Source organism: Idiotropiscis lumnitzeri, chromosome 2, assembly GCF_059441095.1.
Source record: "Idiotropiscis lumnitzeri isolate Australia: NSW breed Sydney's pygmy pipehorse chromosome 2, RoL_Ilum_1.0, whole genome shotgun sequence".
Classification (NCBI taxonomy): Eukaryota; Metazoa; Chordata; class Actinopteri; order Syngnathiformes; family Syngnathidae; genus Idiotropiscis; species Idiotropiscis lumnitzeri.
The window spans coordinates 7,281,538-7,302,204 of NC_142392.1; the positions used below are offsets into that span (position 1 = coordinate 7,281,538).

General features: G+C 39.4%; 2 protein-coding genes across 3 annotated transcripts; both read left to right on the forward strand.

Moving 5' to 3' along the window:
* Window positions 1-202: 202 nt before the first annotated feature.
* Window positions 203-8,579, forward strand: adm2a (adrenomedullin 2a). The gene is made up of 3 exons (XM_088289087.1): window positions 203-334; window positions 449-732; window positions 5,758-8,579. Exons 2-3 carry the CDS (start codon window positions 653-655, stop codon window positions 6,146-6,148), a joined length of 471 nt encoding a protein of 156 aa, XP_088145213.1. The 5' UTR covers window positions 203-334; window positions 449-652; the 3' UTR covers window positions 6,149-8,579.
* Window positions 8,580-12,333: 3,754 nt separating this feature from the next.
* LOC148341534 (ATP-binding cassette sub-family G member 4-like) lies at window positions 12,334-17,908 on the forward strand. Of its 2 annotated transcripts, none has more exons than XM_088287859.1 (14): window positions 12,334-12,562; window positions 13,033-13,150; window positions 13,217-13,349; window positions 13,425-13,475; window positions 13,559-13,704; window positions 14,748-14,871; window positions 15,413-15,527; window positions 15,595-15,739; window positions 15,834-15,912; window positions 15,981-16,149; window positions 16,224-16,324; window positions 16,511-16,669; window positions 16,738-16,856; window positions 17,656-17,908. In XM_088287859.1, exons 1-14 carry the CDS (start codon window positions 12,334-12,336, stop codon window positions 17,879-17,881), a joined length of 1,914 nt encoding a protein of 637 aa, XP_088143985.1. In that variant the 3' UTR covers window positions 17,882-17,908. The 2 variants fall into 2 exon arrangements, with proteins under 2 accessions (XP_088143985.1, XP_088143984.1); XM_088287858.1 differs by having other exon boundaries at window positions 15,595-15,731; window positions 15,814-15,912.
* The last annotated feature ends 2,759 nt before the right edge of the window (window positions 17,909-20,667 follow it).

Here is a 20,667-nt window from a genome sequence, read left to right on the forward strand (position 1 = left end):
CAGAATATTCACGGAGATCTTCTTATGGGAAAAGCGTCCATCAGAGCAGAGTTAGGCAACATTTTACTGTTAAAAGGTCACATACCAATCTTATGAATATACAAACAAACAATAGAATAAAATCAAAACTTGACAAAAGGGCACGTTGGACATCATGAGGGTAAAAGAGCAGGTGCACAGGCACCCATAGCCCCCACCCACTCTGCACGTCCCTGGCACTCAACTCCGCCCACTCCCTTTTTAAACCTGCAATGTCACCGAAAGGCGCTCAGAGAACTTGATCTTGACCACTTTGAATTCAACAGCAGCAGCACCGGAGTCATACTCGGAGAAGGTAAGACTTTGAATGGGATTTTACACATGAGCTAACATTGAATTTCATTTAGGAAGTTGTATGCACTTTTTTTTCCCCCTTGACTAATCATCTTTTTTTCCCTCCCCCTCAAAGATTTGCACTTTTCCCTACCAAGCCTTGGACAGTTCAACCAGTCATCAACTTCTTTTAAAATTTGATTTCTTTTGCACTTTATCGCACTTTTTTTTCTTTTTGGGGGGATATAAACGTCACCCAACCGGTGCGGTGTCACCCAACCTACCTTCACTCTGCCTCCGTCTTCACCAGAGCGGGTGAAGCGGCAATTTGGGCTCGGAGATGCGCTCCTTTCTCCAGTTTACGATCTATTGCGTCTGCCTGGTGTGCTTCCAACAGCTTTTGGCGGAGGAACTCTTCAGGTAAGAAGACTTTCCGACTTCCTTGGCTTCTCATTGGTGGAGAAACGCCACTTAAAACCTTCAGGTTAAACGTTTTACAACCTATCACATTTTCTGTATTAATGCGCCGAGCGCTTGTTAATTTAGCCTCAACAAATAGATCCTTGGCTTTTTTTCCGACCGGTGCTAAAATTCATGACCACATATTCGATTACTGTGTGTCCTGACCTCTTATTTTGTTTTAACATTTTAACTGGCGTGCCTCAAGCTCGCAAAGTCAATGTTTTATCGTTCTTTTGTGCAATGGAGCAGATACTGTACTTACAGATAGCCGGGACTGCAAGGTCAAATCCAAAAACATTCTATCTGCTAAAAATGGGTAAAAAAAAAAGGGTTGCTAATTTCATCCAAAAGCGTGATAAATTAAAACTGAAAAACTAAATTAAGTTATAGTTCAGCATTGTAAGTGGTTGCAATGGCTACCGCACAGTCAAGAGGTTCATGTGCGAATTTCGTGTGGAGTGATAAAAGCAAAATAATAAAAGAGCAGACGGGAAAGACACCTGCGTTTCGTCCTCGTGTAAAGCCTCACCTCCCAGGGTTATGATGCCAACCTTTCTCCCACAACCCCCCAAAACGTGCATGTTAGGTTAATTTAAGACTCTACGTTATTATATGTGAACGTGATTACAAATTAATCTGAATCATGTGACTGACCGGCGACCAATCCAGGGTGGTGTCTGCCCTGGTTCGGTGGATAACAGAAGTACATGCAAGCAACACTTACCAGAACTGAAATGAGACTGGTTTATATGATTTTTAGAGTGACAAGCTTGTATACATAATGTTGATATAGATGCTGCTTGATTGTGTTTTAATTAATGTCATTTAATCTCCCATAATCCCAAAACATAACAAAAACATTCAAGGAAAACCAGTTTGTCTTCATGGGAGCATACCAGCAGGGAATTATTGTGCTACTGACATGTCCCGGGCGACTCATGTACTTGTACTTTTCCATCGGTAACGTCGTTTGAACACACGCACGCGCACACGCAGAATGGAAACTGCAACTTTCGCGTGATGTTGCAGGAAGGAATGCTGATGATTCAGTGTGTGACTGCCCCCTAGCGGAGAATTTGGGAATGGCTCGTGTCTCGTTATCTTTTCGGACCTGTTTTGACGTTTAGCAATAAAAATATACACTGATTTTAAGGAACATTTCCTGAAGTTATACAAAATAGACAAAATTAATCATATTTAAAATGTCAATATTTGGTATTTTTTATGATTCACATCCACATAGTTCCATTCATCGAGGTCGGGTTCGCCATCATTTTTATGAAGCCTTAGCACCGAATATAATTACCGTCACTCCCCCACCTCTCGTAATGTCTCGCCTGGCTTTCATTAGGATAGCACATTATCCCACGAAGCGCATTCTGTTCTGTTCAAACGCTGACTGATCATGACAAGGGATGGCTTCATCCTTTTTTTTTTTTTTTTTAACACAGCGCACAGATACTAAGCATGCCTAAGGTCGGACGTCTGAGCTTCTTTGTGTCCACGTTGTACTGAGTTTGGACTGATAAGGTCACGAGGCAAAAAAAAAAAGGCTTTTGGGGGGGGGGTGAGGGGCATTAGGAGAAATAGCAATGTCACTTTTGCATAATGTGGAAGAGAAAAGGCAGGTTAAGCTGCTAAAGTTAAATATGGCTTTAATGAAAATCAAGCTTTACAGGTTAAATTCCTCAAGTTGAAGTTCCTGAAGTCCAACGGTTTCAAAAGAGAAGACGTGTAAAAGTTGACAGACACGCTAAAGATTTTTGGGGACTATTAATATTTTGCATACAGCATTTGGAACAGTGCGAGCTTCGCACGAGCTGACAGGATACCCTTGACTAAATATTTACCCGAGGAACAGGATAAATGAATGACACAGACTAACTTGTTGAAATTGTGTGTCGCAATCGACCCAGTCGGCACGTGCGTTTATTCCCCTTCAGTTTTATTTGTGTTCTGACCGGTTGAGAAAATAACTTTTTTTGGGCGGGGGGGGGGCTAAATTTGTAGCATAAACGTATGAATGGCTTTGTGGGAGCCATCAAACTGCACCCAGGCTTAAAATCGAGGTGGAAAAAAAAAACTGTGAAAAAACAGGTGGGAGAATTCCAATGTGGATTAATGGCTGAGATCTAAATCCCCTCACTTTGCAAAGATCCTGAAAGAGCAGATTTCCGCTCAACACAGAAAGCTAAGTACACATACAGTAAGCAGCGTTATGCAAAAAAAAAAAAAAAATGATAAAGAAGAAAAAAAACACATGAACAAAAATTCAAAATAAATGGTTGAGGTAGTGTTCTATTAAACAAACACATCTGTCTGGTGCAGTAATTACCTTTGATATCACATCTGACACCTCCAAACATAACGATAAACGTCATTAGTAAGATTTATAAAACAACCCCCAATATATGCCTGGTACTTTCCAAAATTGATAAAATAACTACAATATTTTAGTGTATATACATAAAAATACACACACAAGACTTGTACAAAATAAATCTCACGCCGCCTATGTGGTTATGAAAGCAAGGCCACTCATTAAGACGATTTGTTTCAAAATAAATAACCTCTCCCTTATTTCTGGCGTTCCGTGCTGACAACAAGCTCACTACTGTTTCCCCGCAGTCGGGGATTACAAATTAATGCGAACCTTTGTTAATATTCAGACAATTGGAATCAAGAACTGCTATACAAAATACTGCTGGTAAAATTTAGATGTGTGAGGGAGGCGCTTTCGCTCTCTCTCTCTCTCTCGCACTCTCTCTTTCGCTCTCTCTTTCTCTTTCTGTCTCTCTCGCTCTCTCTGTCTCTCTCTCTCACACACTCTCTCTCTCTCTCTCTTTCGCTCTCTCTTTCTCTTTCTGTCTCTCTCGCTGTATCTGTCTCTCTCTCTCGCACTTTCTCTCTCTCTCGCACGCTCTTTCTCTCTCTCTCTCTCTCTCTCTCTCTCTATATATATATATATATATATATATAATTTGACCTGTAATCCAAAATAAGGTCAATTTGACCCAAAATGCAATAGAAGGGTTAAATGCTAATAACGGGTCAATTTAACCTATGATCTAACAGTTATCAGTGGGTCAGTTTGACCCACTACATAATATATATATATATATATATATATATATATATATATATATATATATATATATATATATATATATATAATGAAATAACTGTATTTTGTCATAATTTTTGTAATTACTGCATTTCCTTCCATAATGTATTCCTTTGCTTTTATGACTGCTTAAAGAAGAAATATTACATGAAGTATCCCAAAGTATCGGCAATGAAAGGCTTTAGAATAGATCCATTTTCCATTTGAAGTGTAGCATGCGGTGATGCGGTTATGGCTCTCCAGCTCTGTCTTGGAAATGTTGCGCTCAAGATGCCACAATTATTTGTTCAGTCTGTCAGTTCAGTGTGGAATCCACAGGGTTGCTGCAGGCACGTGAAGTTGCTCACGTCTTCCAAAGTGGATTTTTTTCCAGCTTTTTAATACGATCAAGGATGGTTTCCTTCTCTGAGAACACACATTTTTTTTTTTTGTTTTTTTAGGATTCCTTACTATTTCGATATTTTTTTCCTCATCTCCCATTGGCTGCCAGGCAACGGCACACTGCTGGATCTACTGGTCCCACTGTGCTGCACAAACATAGAAGAGGGACAGAAAAAAATTGAAACGCTTCCACTGTGTTTGTCAAACACCAAACAGATGGTTGGGCCTTGTTTGCAGAACTGGATGTCATCTTGTACGCCGCAATGCCGAACACTGGAACAGGTTAATTAGCCTGATGCGCAATCGACAAAAGCCCCTAAGAGCCCCGCATGTCATATTTCCCAGAAAAATATTCCAGTCAAGCCTGTTCATTTTCAAGAAATCTCTGGGAATTGCTTTTATTGGAAGACTGAAAAAAAAAACATCCTCATTAAAGCCATTGGAAGCACAACATAACAAAAACAGAGCATTGCCTGGAATTATTTTCTTTTTGTTGCCCGTCCTATTCAATTAGATTACGAAAACAACAAAAATACCAACCATACAGAGATAATTGATTTTTATTGCTCTGGCAAAAGTAGAGTATCACGTCCAAATTTTATTTATTTCTTTATTTTATTATTATTATTCTTGTTATTTTTGTATTTTTATGTATTAAAGAAAAAAATAAAAACAGTTTGGAGATACCTGCTTTTAGTTTGATCAACAAAATCAAGTATGTCCATATTTTATGAAAAAAATCCAAACATAACTACTTCGTTATTATTATCTTTCTAAATTGGTTAAAATATGCTACAGCATTGTAAATATATGTAAAAAAAAATATTTTGGAATGTATTTGATTTTTTTTAATATTCATGTTTTTTTTGTCTGAACTTTTTTTATCATGATGCAAAAAAAAAAAAAAGCAAAGACCTGGAGAAACTTTTTTTTTAATTGGTGCAACAAAACTCTGTCTGAAAAACAATATTAGATATTTCTTTAAAAATATATATATAATATTAGCATATAACTAAACAAATGTGTAATGTTTTGGATTTATAAAAAGTGGAGATATTTGTTTTTTTTTTGTCTGACCAATAAAGATGAAGTGAAAACATTATGATTCCCAAAAAAGAACCCTAATGTTTTTTTTTCCATTTATTTATTTTTTTACAAAATTACCAAATATCGTCGCTATCCTGTGAAAACCACTTATGTCCATTTTTTTTCTGATTTGTTATTTTTACGTAAATTAGGTTTCTGCTTTACATACATCCCATTAACGTGAAAATTAAAACAATATATGTAGAAAATTGGACATACGTGTTTTTTACTGGACAGCGATGACATGGAGATTGATTTTCATAGGAATTATATAGATCAAGTAGCCTACTGTACAGTATGTCCAAATATTATTAGAACTTTGGGAAAAGTTGGGTTGTTGAACCCTTTTAATATCTTGCGCTATAAATACTTCATTCGCCTTCTCTCCACAGCTTGGACCATCTCAACAAGCTAGTGGACTCCGAAGAGGATCCATCATCAGTTCCCGGGACCCAAACCAACAACGCCAGTCCGTCGGTGAAATGGCCCCTCAGACACCAGCAGGTCTCTAAAACGAGAAGAAGCAACCCCAGCTTGGCCTGGGCCAGGCCTGTCGATCGTTTGGGGGTCTATGGGAGGCCGCCGAGGGCCCGGCGCCACGCCCACCCCGGCTTCCGCGGGGCTCACCACTACCCACACCACGTCCAGCTGATGCGAGTGGGATGTGTACTGGGAACCTGCCAAGTACAGAACCTCAGTCACAGGCTTTATCAGCTTATCGGCCAGAGCGGGAGAGAAGACTCGTCGCCTATTAATCCCAGGAGCCCCCATAGTTATGGATGAGCCCCCCCCCCCTCACCCAAAAAAATTTATATCTTTGGGTGTTCATCTGTTAATGTATTAGTCTGCAATTTCAGTACACATCACATGGTTCACTGCTGTGCCTCTTTACTTTTCGGGCTAATTGTTCAATTTAGCACCACCCCTGACAACGTTTGCCTTTTTTTTCACAAACGGAAAACCTAAGCAACCTCAGTCGGACTCTTTAATCCTGTTCATGTAAGGACGAAAGCTTGTCTACAGTTCTGGACTGTGCCTCGCTGATCAAACACCCCAAATTCATGATTCATCCTTCACGTTGCACCCAGTGCCAGAGTTAAGTCAGATCACATTTGGACACCTTTTAAGATATAACAAAGAGCATTCGGTCGATCTCAGCCAAGGCCGAGTCGCGGTAGGTCAATCCAGGGAACACTCTTTCCGAGAATGTGGACTTGTAATAAAAAGAAAACTGAAAAAAGGTGGAGCATTTATTAGATATCCTCGTTATCCAGCTTAGGATCCGTGTCCTAATATGCTCTTTGTCCTCACTAGTAATTCAGTACGCACTACTAGAAGAACCGTGTCCTATTAGTAATATTTTTTTCCACTGCTAGCGCCATTTTTGACCAACTATTATCACATAAATTTGTGCTAGCATGTTTTCTCTCTTCACTAATAGAACTAATAAACTACTAGTGAGCATTTTGGAGTCACTAGTTGGCTCCAGAGGCTTCTAGTAGGGTTACTAGTGCAGCACATTAGTCAGCTTTAATTGCGACTAGACCAAAAGGAAGTGGAAAAATGTTACTAGTTCGACATTGTTTGACTACTAGTGCACTGAATTGTCTTGCCAGCCACGACAAATAGTGTACTAGTGCAGGATGCTCAAGCGGATTTTGTTTCTGTTGGAAATTGAAGTTACAGTAGATGTAATGCCACTCCAGTGACCTAGATGGCGGTAGTGAGCATTGGAAAAAAGTGGATGAGTGGGTAAACAGCAAGAAATTAAGAGTGCGCAAAATTAATCTGGAAAATTCAATTAAAGACAACAAAAAAAAAATGAATAACCTGATTAGGATTTCCTGAATAATTCTGGTCATAGTGAATCTCAGATGAATCAAAACAAAAAAAGGCTTGCAAAAATTTGTATTCCGAGTGCAATATTCCATACGTAGCACGATGTGGAATTATTAGACCCGTGCACGTGATTTAGAAGTTCTCCCCCGCCAGTCAGGACTTTGTTGTTGATGGCGCTTTATTAAGTCTGACCTAATCTTCGCAGTCATATGAGGCAACAGCAGGGACGGATTTGTTTCCACAGTCTACACTTTCAAAACAAATACGAGCTGAGCGTGAGTGCGCCAGCCACACACGTTCACATAAGGTTTAAATTTGAATATAATGTTTCAAAAATCACCTGGCAATACTTGACAAACGGAGGGATTTACTGTACAGTATGTGCTTTTTCCTATTCTTGTTATTGCCCCTTTGATTCTTTTTTGACCGAGGAGTCACGCTGAGAAGAAAAATGAAATCATGTCATGAGCGGAAAAAAAAAAAAATATTGAGAGAATAAGGCAGCCATTTTTTTTTTATCTTAAACTGCTGCATTTGTTGATTTAGGGATTTCGATTCACTCTCGTGACTTTATATTCTCCCAAGATCACACAATTTGTCACCATTAAGACTTTTTCACTCCAAAATATGCCTTTGATCTCAGAAGAGTCTGAAAATTACCGGAAAAACTTGTATCGTTTTTTTTAAACTCAAACTGTTGCGTTCGCCGGTGTAGGAATTTGGAGCCTCGATTTACGGCCATGTTATTCTCATAATGTTGAAACTTTTTTTTAACCTACAAATATGCACTTAACTTCATAACATTACAACAATACTGCCCCCTCCCTTTTTTAGTATGGCCCCCATGCCCCCTTTGTGTTTCCCCAAACTTTTTAATCTGGATATATTTCCCAAGGTTGTCTTTGGCATCATGGGGACACAGGGTAATACTCAGCGGTTGACTTGTTTTAAGTCTAATCTGTTCAAAGGCTTGCTAAGGTGAAACACGCCACTCTGTCTGGTGAATTTGAGCAAATCGATGTCTCATGATAGATTGTTATTAAAATGGCTTTTGGAACTGCGACAAGCCTTTGGTGAATCTCTGGAAGCTGTTGCGCAGCGTGTGTGTGTATTGGCGTTCTCTCTTATCGTATGTTTGATTACCGTCACAGATCATTGTGAGAGGATTTTTTTTGAGGGGGGGGGGGCTTTTGTGACGTTGGCGACAGCGTCACGTCTGGGGCCCACACCACCGCCTCCTCCTCCTCCTCCTCCTTTTCACGGGACTCTATTTTGCAAATACACACAGAAGAAAGCATCTGGATTGTGAACGCCTTATCACAAATGTAATTTTTTTTTCTTTTTTTGTAAATGTCACATTTCAAATTTTTTGAAACATGTCCAAGTGGCGGCGGGGTCGACTGTGAATGCTGTGTGTAAATAGATGCCTTCAGATGAGCTATTTAAATAAAATAAATGGATGTATTTAAGTTATATTTATATGTTAATACGTGTATGTCGCCAAAGACTTTTTTTTGTGTATTCTTAAAAAAAATGACACAATGGTATAAATGTATAAATGTTCATGTTCTCCACTATGATATGTAAAATAAAGAGCTATATTGTACTGCATAAAATGTATAGTGTATGATTTGCATGTATTAATACTTTATTAATGTACTTAAACTCATTCAATCCATAAAACATACATATACGCTTTCAAAAACGTAGTCCCTGCCTCCCAAAGACGTATTTGTACGTCTTAGCTTTTTTTTTTTTTTTTTGCATCAGAGCTCCCTGTTTTTATAACATTAGAACACAATATTTTGTCGGCCTTGCAAAATCAGTCAAAATCCAGTAAAACGCTGGAAATGAGCGGTTTTCTCTTGTGAAAATTTCTGGGATTAAATGAGTTAAGCAGATTTTATCTGTAGTACTCTGCGATACACATTCAGTCATTTGGGGACCCAAAATAAAATCAATCATAACATCCCACATTGGAGTACTGCAAAAATTTCGAATCTTTAACATTTATCAGTGTGAATCTGTAATTGATAAGACTATTAATCCATAACTGTTTACTGAATGGGGTGAATTTCAGTGAAACGTCAGATCACAAGATATCAGCTGACTGCAGCCACGTTTTTTTGTAAGGGCTGTATGACTTGGAAGAGTTAATGAGTGACAGCGGCTTTAGTCAACAAGAGTACAAGTTCAAATATCGACCGCAACACATTTTGAAAGGGAGGCTGCGATTTTTCGTCCACCAGAAGAGACGACAGGTGCATGAATGGTTGTTTGTGATTGGCTGACAAGCAGTGCAGGGTACATGTTAGCCTGGATTTACCCACACCCTAAAGATGACAAATGCGACAGAAAATAAATGGATTTGGGTTCATGCGCAAGGGCGGTGCTACATGGTGGCCAGTAGTGACGTCCCCTTGTCATTCTCTGGTCAATCCCATGGCCACCCCCCCGTATGGAGGGAAAGATTTTGACATGTATGACTTTTCTCCCATTTCCACATGGCTGCAGGGCGCTTCGACCCCGTGATACTCTGCAACAAGTCATTGCATTTTTCAAAACTAAGCCTACAATTGATCGAAATGAAAGTGTAAAAGATTATGTCGTCAATAGAGAACGCTTGATTCGTACAGTCAATCGGAATCCAAATCATTATTTTTAGCAAGCGGATAACATGGTCGAGAATTTATTGGCCGTCCACAGTCACGTTTTTTGAAGTTGTTTTTTTTTGTAGATTTTTATGTAATTGTGCTTTATTTCATCAAACCCACACTGTGGATAGTTTGATGACTTTGGTTACAGAAGTGCAGGTTACAAGATTACACATGCATATTATATTATGTACTATATATTTTTTTTATCTTCAATTTTTCTCAATAATATCTGATTTTATGCTATTAGCATCTGACTTTTTTCTTATTGTTTCTACGTATGCAGCTCATAGCATCAACTAACTAGTTATGATGTTCCAACTTTTACGGTTACAAAGTAATTTTGTAATTGTTTGAATAAAAAGTAGTCAAGGCCCAAAAAGTTAACGAGTGATAAACTATTATGATTATTGTGAATTTTATCAGGAGGCTAATACCAGGCTCACAAATTATGAACAGATGGGTGTCATTATGATTTGGTGTAGGGTTCTAATGGGAGTCATTAAAATAAACAAAATAAAAATAATGGAGGCCATAATGGACGCCATTTTGCACTGTACTCTAAAACAAAACAAAACAAACAAAAAAAGGACCCAGTGTAATAATTTTATAACTAGTTTTTCGATTAAGTCGGTACGTGTTGCATTCAATAAAATCGGACGACTTGAAGAAAAAAAAACGAGATCAATTAAATTTTCATCTTTCCTTCATCAAAATGATTTCAAGGGTGATCGATGGTGACGGACACGAACAAAGATGCAACCATCAAACACCATCTTTAATCTAAAGTAACGTGCGCTTTTGTTATAATCTACAAAGGTGCTCGCATTGAATGATCAAAGAGTGCGACGTCTAGTAACCTGACGAGGGTGGGGCAAATTTATAGGAAACGTACACACGCACACGCACACGCACACGCACACAAAAAGTAGGGACTTATTTGTTTGGATACGTTGTAAGCATTTTGTAACATGTCTTAATTATTGATAGTTGGTTGCGTTCAAGCTCCCCCGTTGACTGGAGACTTTTGGGTTCGTCTCCCATCAAGAGAAGGAAGGGAGATCTTCGCGCCTTTTATTTTCAACACACTCCAAAACAAGTATGTATAACGTACTTTTATCTGTGTCAAATGCGCATAGTTGTTTTTATTTACATCATAAAGCTTATATACAGGAGTTCAATGTCGTAATTATACACGATGTAATGCACAATAAGACACATTGCAGGTTACGATAACCGTGAGAAATTCTCTGAACTGAATTGCCTTTTTTTTTTAAATGCATAATTAAGCTGTAAAGTGTGTATTTGTAAACCGAAAGCAATAGATTTCGGGTGATTCAGTTTAGGATGAGAAGACAAGACAGAACAAGACATCTTCACGAAGGAATGTTTTGGGATTGGGGAACTCGTGGTTGGCACAATTGTCTTGGCAGTCAAATTTCGAAATTGCACTCCTGACTTCTTTCTGGATTCCGAGAGCTTGCATGTTGGGTTCATTCAAGACTTTAAATGGGGTCCATTGGTGTGAAAATGAGTGCAGGTTTGTCTGTGTACCTGCAATTGTCTGGCAACCACTCCATTTAACTCATTCATTGCCATTGACGGATAAACACGTCATTCATTCTTTTTTACAGCCCAGGTAAAATGAATGCACTTTTTGGCTTCTATAGCCGTCATCGGCAGTGGATGAGTTAATGGACGCTTTCTCTGATCCAAAAGTAAGCTAGGATAGACATGATAGAGGTAATAAAGTAAAGTAAACCATGAAATATATGGGAGACCAGTTGCAAGAGAAATAAAATAAATAGCTCTTAAAAGGCATTTGAGATGCCTTAAAACTGCCATGATCTTTCATTGTGCCTTATTGCATCATTACGGTTTAGCCTTTGGAGACAATCCCAGCTGGTTTCATAAAGCGCCACGAAAACCATATTAGATATAAACTACAAAGCTATCCAATGAACAGGATAAGAGTCATACAAAGTGAATAATGGGCCCATTAGTCATTTTGATACTGTGAGGATTTGTATAGTCAATTGCATGTGGTGGTCATAAACTATTTTAGGCAGTGTGCCATAAGGCGAGTTTTAGCTTTATGTAGCACATTTCATACACGAGGTAACTTAGTGTGCAGTAAAGGTTCAACAGATACAAGCATTTAAAACAATACGACAGCTTACTAAAATTGCGAAAAGAACATACACTGCACATAAAATATATTATAATTCGAGAGTGAAAGGGTTAAAAATGTGAACATTTACAGGCCTTTAAATGATCACAATGTAACGTTGCAAAAAAACTATATAACCTGGATTTACAACATTAAAACTTGGGGCGAACTTTACTTTAAAAGGTATTCTGGGGTTTGTCCTCCATATTGATCCTGTGACGTCAAGATATGGTGACGATAATAATCCAAATGACGTCCACGACTGTGGATTCTGGACCTGTGGTCTCTTCTGTGCCTGTTCTAGCATGTTCCAGAAGGTGCAGAATCAGGGCGCCTGCAGCATCCAAATGGAGGAAACCAAATCAGTAGGCCAGGCGCGGCCCCGAATCAACCTGTTCTCACTCTCTAACATGAAGAAAGTGGACAACACCGACACCCAGTGTCTCACGCAACTCCCGCGCCAGGCTGCTGTCAACTTGGAGTTCAGCGATCTGTCTTATATCATCAAGGAGGGGCCCTGTTGTAGGAAGTCAGGTAATGCGGGCTCTTGAGGAACGCTGACCGAATAGGACGCTATCCTAATCAAACAATTCTGATTGATAAAATAATTACTGTCCCATGAGAACAACCAGAGGATGTTCATCATAACTACAAGACAATGTTCATAATTTCGCAAGAGAATAGTCACAATCAAGAGAAACTTCAAACCAACATTAATTTCAAACATGAATGTCCATCATAATTACCAAAGAATTCACATCAATTAACTCGGTAAAAAAAAAAAAAAAAATCTTTGACGTCTTTAGCCGTCAATGGTAGTGAATGAGTGAAGTAGAATTTTCCCCAAAACGGTCCCATATGTATCTGCATCAAAATAATCCGAGATTGTCCTTGACAACAACAGAAGTACTCCGAGCATTTTTGGGGAGAGTTAAAAATTGTCCCAAATGAAAAAAGTCAATCAACATGTTCATCATAACTACCAAGAAAATGTTTCTTATCAGGTTTCAAAACACTGTTAAATAGTCTCTATGGACAATTTAACAGTAAAGAGCTTACGGGCATCATGGGACCCTCTGGTGCTGGGAAGTCCACCATGATGAACGTCTTGGCGGGATACAGGTAAAGAAAATACAAAAAATTCCCAGTAAAAAAAAAAATCGCCTTACACAATAATTTGGATTACAGGGAGACGGGCATGAAGGGCAAAGTCCTTGTGAACGGTCGCCCAAGGGATTTGGAAAAATTCCAGAAGATGTCGTGCTACATCATGCAGAGTGATGTTCTGATGCCTCACCTCTCGACAAGGGAGGCCCTGATGGTAAACTCATTTAATTTGAAAAAAAAAAATAAAATAAAAAATCCTTGATAACTTGTTATATTCTTGGCATTTTAGGTGGCTGCCAATCTTAAACTCAATGAATCCATGGCGGTCAAAAAGAGGATTGTAAACCCCCCCTTGAGTCGATACATTTATAGATTTAATATCAGCTGTTATGGAGGGTTTATGATGTCATTACTGTGTCACAGGTCACAGAGGTCTTGACTGCTTTAGGTCTTCTGGGCTGCGCTAAAACGCGTACCAACAACCTCTCAGGTGGCCAGTCGAAGAGACTGGCCATTGCTCTTGAGCTGGTCAACAATCCTCCCGTCATGTTTTTTGATGAGCCTATCAGGTATGACCTCACACTTGGGCGGAATTTTCCTCGCATTCTTCTAAAAGGGAAACAAAAGCCAAAATGGATTTTTAGATGCACCAGGTAAATCAAGAAAAATTGGTGGCAATACCAAAATAAATATATTTTAAATGACATGATTTTGAACAAGACAAAAACAAGAGATTTTTGTTATTAGATTTAGTTTGTTAGTTTTATAAACGTAAGATGTAGCTTCATATATATATATATATATATATATATATATATATATATATATATATATATATATATATATATATATATATATATATATACTTTTTTTAAAAAAAAAGCATTTTTATTCATGATTTTTGTTTAGTCAGTTTTTGTTACCTATAGTTCAATAGGGAATTTCAGTCCCGAGAACTTTCTGTGACCGGCAAATCAGACGACCTCCCAACAGCCCTCCACACCGGAAAACAAAACCATTTTTAATTTAGCGCATTTCTATCCAAATTTGACCAAAACCATAAAACTCCAAAAATCAGAACATCTCCAAAGTGATGTGGCTGCCTCCAAGTAATTCTACAACGTCTTAAAAGCCTTAAATGAGCCCAACTCATGAAGTTTTAAACCTTTTTGGAAATTGTTCTCGGAAAAGGGAGCAGCAAACCCAAGTTCATTTCTGACCCTCGGAATGGGCAGTAAAACAATCTCATGAGAACAAAGATAATGGATTCCAGAGTTCCTGCGACTGATGAAGGTCAGTGGGCAGGAAGGCAGAAGACCAAGAAGTGCTCTATAAACAAAAATATACCTGTTTTATAGGTGATGTGGGGACAAAGAGGACCAAAACGCTCAGAATCCCGTGATATCAGTTTCATTTTATTTCCGTATCAAATCCTGCTTTCCATTTTGAGTCCACAAAGAGGCTGGATGCTGCTAATTTTTATGTCAATCCTGGATTATGGCCATATTTTATATAAGCATACATGCATACCGTGCTGAAATGGAAAATCAACAGCATTTAAAGCAAGATCCCAATTCCATTTGTTTTATTTTCACCCACAACCACATCGTAGTGGTTTGGACAGTGCAACATCCATCCAGGTTATCTCGCTTCTGAAGTGTCTTGCGAATGGAGGGCGGACAATCATCTGCACCATTCATCAGCCCAGTGGGAACCTCTTTCAGATGTTTGACAAGGTAAATTCCGGTGCCTACGATAGCAGAATGGATTTGAAATAATGGGATTTGTAATATTTGAGATTAATCTTTGTCAGATCAGTGAAGATCAAACCTAGAGGCTGACATTTCTTTCGGGAGTCAACTTTTATCTTTAAGCACAGGATTGGGATGGCACAGGATAAAATAGTTCATGAGGAGGAAGAGGAAGAGGGGGCGACAAATTTATGTAAGTGACCTCCAAACTGGGAGCAGTACGTGAATGGGAGTCATTCTGCACTGGAGCAGGACAGGTTGGGAGTCGCTTTTACGGGGACAGGACAGGACAGGATTTATTTATTTATTTATTTTTTATGATGTAGGATTTTTTTCTATCTGTGGGATGGTACGGGAGTGAACGCAGCAGATATGATGGGACTAATAAGACTGGGTCTGCATATCACCAAGGTCACTCCACGCCAAAAACGACTTCCCAATTAATTAACTTGGTCTGGGCTGAAATTTGGTACATTGTACCCCTTTTGGGAGGAAAGGTTTGTTTACCCCCACTCTTTTCATTTAGCTGTACATCCTCAGTCAAGGCCAATGCATCTACAGCGGCACAGTCGCCCACCTCATCCCTCACTTGACCAACCTCAACCTCCATTGCCCGAAGTATCACAACCCGGCGGACTTTAGTGAGTACCGAACGCGTTACAATTTTTCTTAAGAATACCTGCCCGGCATCATCCCTTATCCCGTCAGTCATCGAGGTGGCGACGGGTACGCACGGGGATATGCAGGCGGTGTTGTTTGAAGCCGCGCAAGGCAGTCAGTGCTGCGATGAGAACAAGAAGATCGCGGGCGAAGATGGGCATTCTTCCACCGGCGAGCAACTACCCGTAAATGAGCCACTATAAAAGTGCATTCACGGTTCGGCGGATTTTGTCTGGAACGTTTTGAACAGCTGTTTTATTTCAACAGGAACTGCCACCTCTCGAGAGACATTACTTTGCCACAAGTATTTTCAAACAGTTCTTCATCCTCTTTAAAAGAAACCTCACAGCCATTTGCAGAGATGCCGTAAGTAAAGCACATTTTCCGAAGGAAATCAACGGATTTTCGAAAGAACATTTTGCCGCGTTGCAAAGATGCTGACCCACCTGAGAGTGATCTCCCACATCGTGATCGGCCTCCTGATTGGACTGCTTTACCTCAACATCGGAAACGATGCGCTGAGTGCGTTCAACAACACCGGATTCCTCTTCTTCTCCATGCTGTTCATCATGTTCGCCGCCCTGATGCCCACCGTTCTCACCTGTAAGAAATAAACGGACTGTTCTGTTTAAGGTGGAAATGACCCGGTTCTTATCATTCGCCTTTGTTCCCCACAGTTCCTCTAGAAATGGCAGTATTTGTGAGGGAGCATTTAAACTCCTGGTACAGCCTACATGCCTACTACTTTGCCAAAACATGTGCAGACATACCATTCCAGGTAAGCTTACGTGATTTTTATTTTCAGTATTTCACCCAAAAGTGCGCTACTAGAACTCGTTATATACGGGTACCCTTTAGTCGTATACGAAAGAACCACCGTTGTAATACATTTGCCAAATCCTGAGAGCAAAACCTGTGCAGGGACAATTTCGACCATCAAAACATGAATATTTTGCTTTTCCAGATGATCTGTCCAGTCCTGTACTGTAGTATAGCGTACTGGATGACAGGTCAGCCTGCAGAAGCTCTTCGCTTTATTCTCTTCGTAAGCCTGACCACGTCCGTTGCACTAGTTGCGCAGTCCTTGGGCCTCCTCATTGGGGCGGCATCCCCGTCACCACAGGTAGGTTTGTCTTTAAACTCAAATGAGGTTTTTCCTTCTTACAAATGTACCGGAATAATAACCCGCAGGTTGCCACCTTCATCGGACCGATCACAGCCATCCCGATCGTCCTCTTCTCTGGCTTCTTCGTGAATTTCCGCACTATTCCTTATTACCTACAGTGGACCTCTTATGTCTCCTACGTCAGGTAACTTCAGCTGTATTCTGATGTTTGTGAAATATTTCATGTGGCAGCCAATAATCCTCTACACTGTTTTGACTGTCCACTCTCTTTCTGCCTCAGTGCAGCTGCCGTACCAGGTATCGGTAAAATCAGTTTGAGATTGTATTCAGAATGGATTTGATAACTAATGAGAACGATTGAATATGTAAAACTATTTTATTATATAAATTAACTCATTTAATCCCAGTCGTTTTCACGAGGCCTACAGATGTGTGTTCTAAAGATGCAAAAAAAAAAGACGTATAAATACGTCTATGGGAGGCGGGGACTGTAATTTTGAAAAACGTGTATATATACGTCTTATGGATTGAATGGGTTAATTGAGACACCAAAACTAAAACACACCTCGCATCATTGTAAAATCGGTCAAGGTAATATTTGTAGACATCCAATAATCGGGCTGTTAAAAATGCTCAAATTGGGCCCAAATTTTGTTGTCTGTACCTCACATGGTCAAGGGAGAGAAAAAAAATACTATTTTCCACACCATAATAATCTGTCACGATAATCGTGACAGAGACATTCGACAATCGGACCTTTGCTGACTTTATTCGGAAATGTGTCGGTATGTGTGGCCCTCCCGGAAAAATCTCTTGTATGCAGCCCACACTTAAGATAATCTGCCAGGATAATCTTTAGAGAGATGTCAGATCAGGAATCTTCGGTTTTTGATCGGAAGGGGTGAAAATGACACCTTCGCAGTCAGTCTGTGTAGAGCCCACCATCCACAGACGGTACAAAATGATGCACTTGTTGCTTTCAGGTACGGCTTCGAGGGAGTGATCCTCTCCATCTACGGGATGAACCGTACAGATCTGGCGTGTGAGAAGATACCATGCACCTTCAAGGACCCAATGCAAGTCTTGCGCTTGCTGGATGTGGAGGAGGCAAAGCTCTACGTGGATTTCCTGGTCCTGGGGATTTTCTTCACGGTCATCAGGGTCGCCACTTATCTGGTCCTGCGCTACAAAGTGAGGGCTGACCGTTGAGGTCAAGTAAATGTGACCTGTTCGGTATGTTACGACAGTTCGCTGGTCGAACATTCAATGCGGTTTGAATTTCCCGTTGAGATATGTTATATTGGGAATAGTTCAATGTTGCCATGGCAACGCCTTGGTTGTCTGGCCTTTTTTGGGCTGTATTCTAAAAATACAATCAAATCTTTATTATTTAATTATGATGAGACACACTCAGTCGAGTCATTTGAAGGTTTTTCTGCAGTCTTAAGTTGGGTCAGCGCATTTAAAGGCCACGTGGTAATAAGATAATTGGCCGCAGCACATGTTGATATAAACTACCGTAAGATAAGGGTGCTAATTTGTGGCGTTTTGAAGCCACGCGGTCATTAAAAGATAAAGATAAAGATGTCCTTTATTAGTCCCACAATGGGGAAATTTACTATTGTTAGCATTAGCGTGTTACATCAAGTGCAAAGTTCCGAGACGAAAATACAACTAACAATGTGGAAAATTCTAAACAACAGCGTGTGTTCAATTTACTCAATAAAGACCGTCTGTGGTGTCCCTAATCTTTTTTTTTTCCCTCCATTTTCCCATTTTCAACAATGAAGTGTTAAAAGCTTAAGATTATCGCTACTAAGTTTTTTTTCTGTATTTTTATCTCTCACCTTATCCTTAGGCCCTTTTTATTTAAAGGTTGATGTAAAAATGTGGTTTCAAAAGTGACGCGTGGTGTAAACGTCAGACATTCTTGAGCAGGAGTTGAAGTCATAACATTAGCATGTTAGCATCAGCATGTTAGCATTAGCATGTTAGCATTAGCATGTTAAGTTATTGGCCAAGGTGGTAGCTAGACTTATACACAGCCAATAACTCGGATTTTCCAGAAGGGGCAATATGACCAAGAGATTTTAATAAAATGTGAATTGAGTGAATTTCAAGAATATAATGCTATGAAATATAAAATTATTATCTAATATATAATTATTATATAATTGTTATTTTAATTATATAACGTTTAAATACATTGTAATTATTTTCATAGTGTATTTCATAATTGTCAAGGTAATTTTACAGATGAAGAGAAATAAATTAAAAACGGGTGCATTAAATAAAATATGTAGTATTTTGAAGGATTAAATTGTATTACGACTGATCGCTGCGATTGGCTTGCGATCAGCCCAGCGAGTACCCTGACTTTTAAATAAACAAATTGCTTTGTAGTTGACCTATGTGTTAAGATGACATAATGAAAAATAATGAGTTCATCCTTTTTACAGTAGCTCCTTTGTGATTTGAACGCAGGTTGATTTGGAAATACTCGGTGCCCGGAGGTTAACTGGGTGCACGAGTCGAAATCTGCTCAGTGCACGTTTGGGAACACAAAAGATAAATGTGACCAAACCACACCCATGCACACATTTGCTGGGCTGCGTACGTGCAGATTAAAAAAAACACGCAGCCCTTTTTACATAAAGCCACAACCCATTTCTCACACTGGAGTGGAAAATTGGCATCCTCTCTTTGGTAGCACGCATCTTTTTTCCCCTTCAGGCCAGTGAAACAAAATTGGAAATATCACCCGAATATTTTGGGTACAGCAACACTTAGCCTTTTCACGTCAACATTCCCTAAAGTTTACATGTCGCTATGGATGCCAAAATGACGTATATAATAATCATTTTCAGTTAAAATTATAAACTGGAAAGCCCAAATGAGCCATGAGACCTAAAGTGGGCCGACTCCATTTTTTGTCACGGACCTTTTACAGAAATGACTGCTGTTCGAAATAAAGCATCAAGAAAGAAGCACTACTCATTGTGATATAAATCACCAAGATATAAATCCACCAGGTTTTATTGCGGCCATAAAACTTCGACTGGCCCTCCCGCAAAAAGACAAAATTGGAGTTTGCTCACTCAAGTTCTCAGTTTCTTAAGTAACCAGGTCAAGGCCCAGCAAATCCGTCTGACCTACATTTACAACCCAAATTCAAAGATTTGTACTATGAAAATGTAAGTATGTATTCCCAGCAGTCTATTTTTTTCAAATTTCATCGCATTAGTACGTTTTTTTTTTCACCACTAGGATGTCTGCTGCTATGTGTTGACGTCAACACAATCTTCCCAGGGCCTTCAGAATTAGCAGTGAAGGTCCATATCACGAAAACCATATTAGGGCTTTTATAATTTAACCAATTGATTCTATCAACCCATCAACATGTACTCTATCTGACTTTTGCGCGTGCTCAATAACAAGCGTAAGTCATAGAACCAAAGTTGACATTGTAGTGACGTCCTTTGGTTGGTTCTCATAAAGTGCGTACCGGAGTTGTCCATCCGTCCACTTCAAAACAACCCCAACTTGACATCACGATGACGTTCGTCCGGCAGTCCAAAGACGTGTTCAAAGTCAGCGGGCAAAGTTGAATAAACAAACATCAAATTCCAAGAGGGATGGAGTTGGGATACTCTCATCTAGCTACTCAAACACACAAACACCAACACAGGATGAAGTAATCGGGGGCTTGAGTGTAGTTAGCCAATAAATGCCTCTCTGGGGCACTAAGAATATTCGATGAAAGTGCTTCTGTCATGGACTAGGCCATGTCGCTTGAGCTATGCTAAGCTAAAGCGTATGCTAGGCTAAAACGCGAAAGTATGTTAGCTAGGCTAACGAATGTGTTTGGTTCAGATAGGGAATTTCTACAGTCTACAAGAATAATTTTCTTCTTGGTAGAGTCTCCATTTTGTTAAAACAAACTTATTAATACGATTAAGGAATATTCCTTAGTTCAACAGGCAAACCAGTAAGGG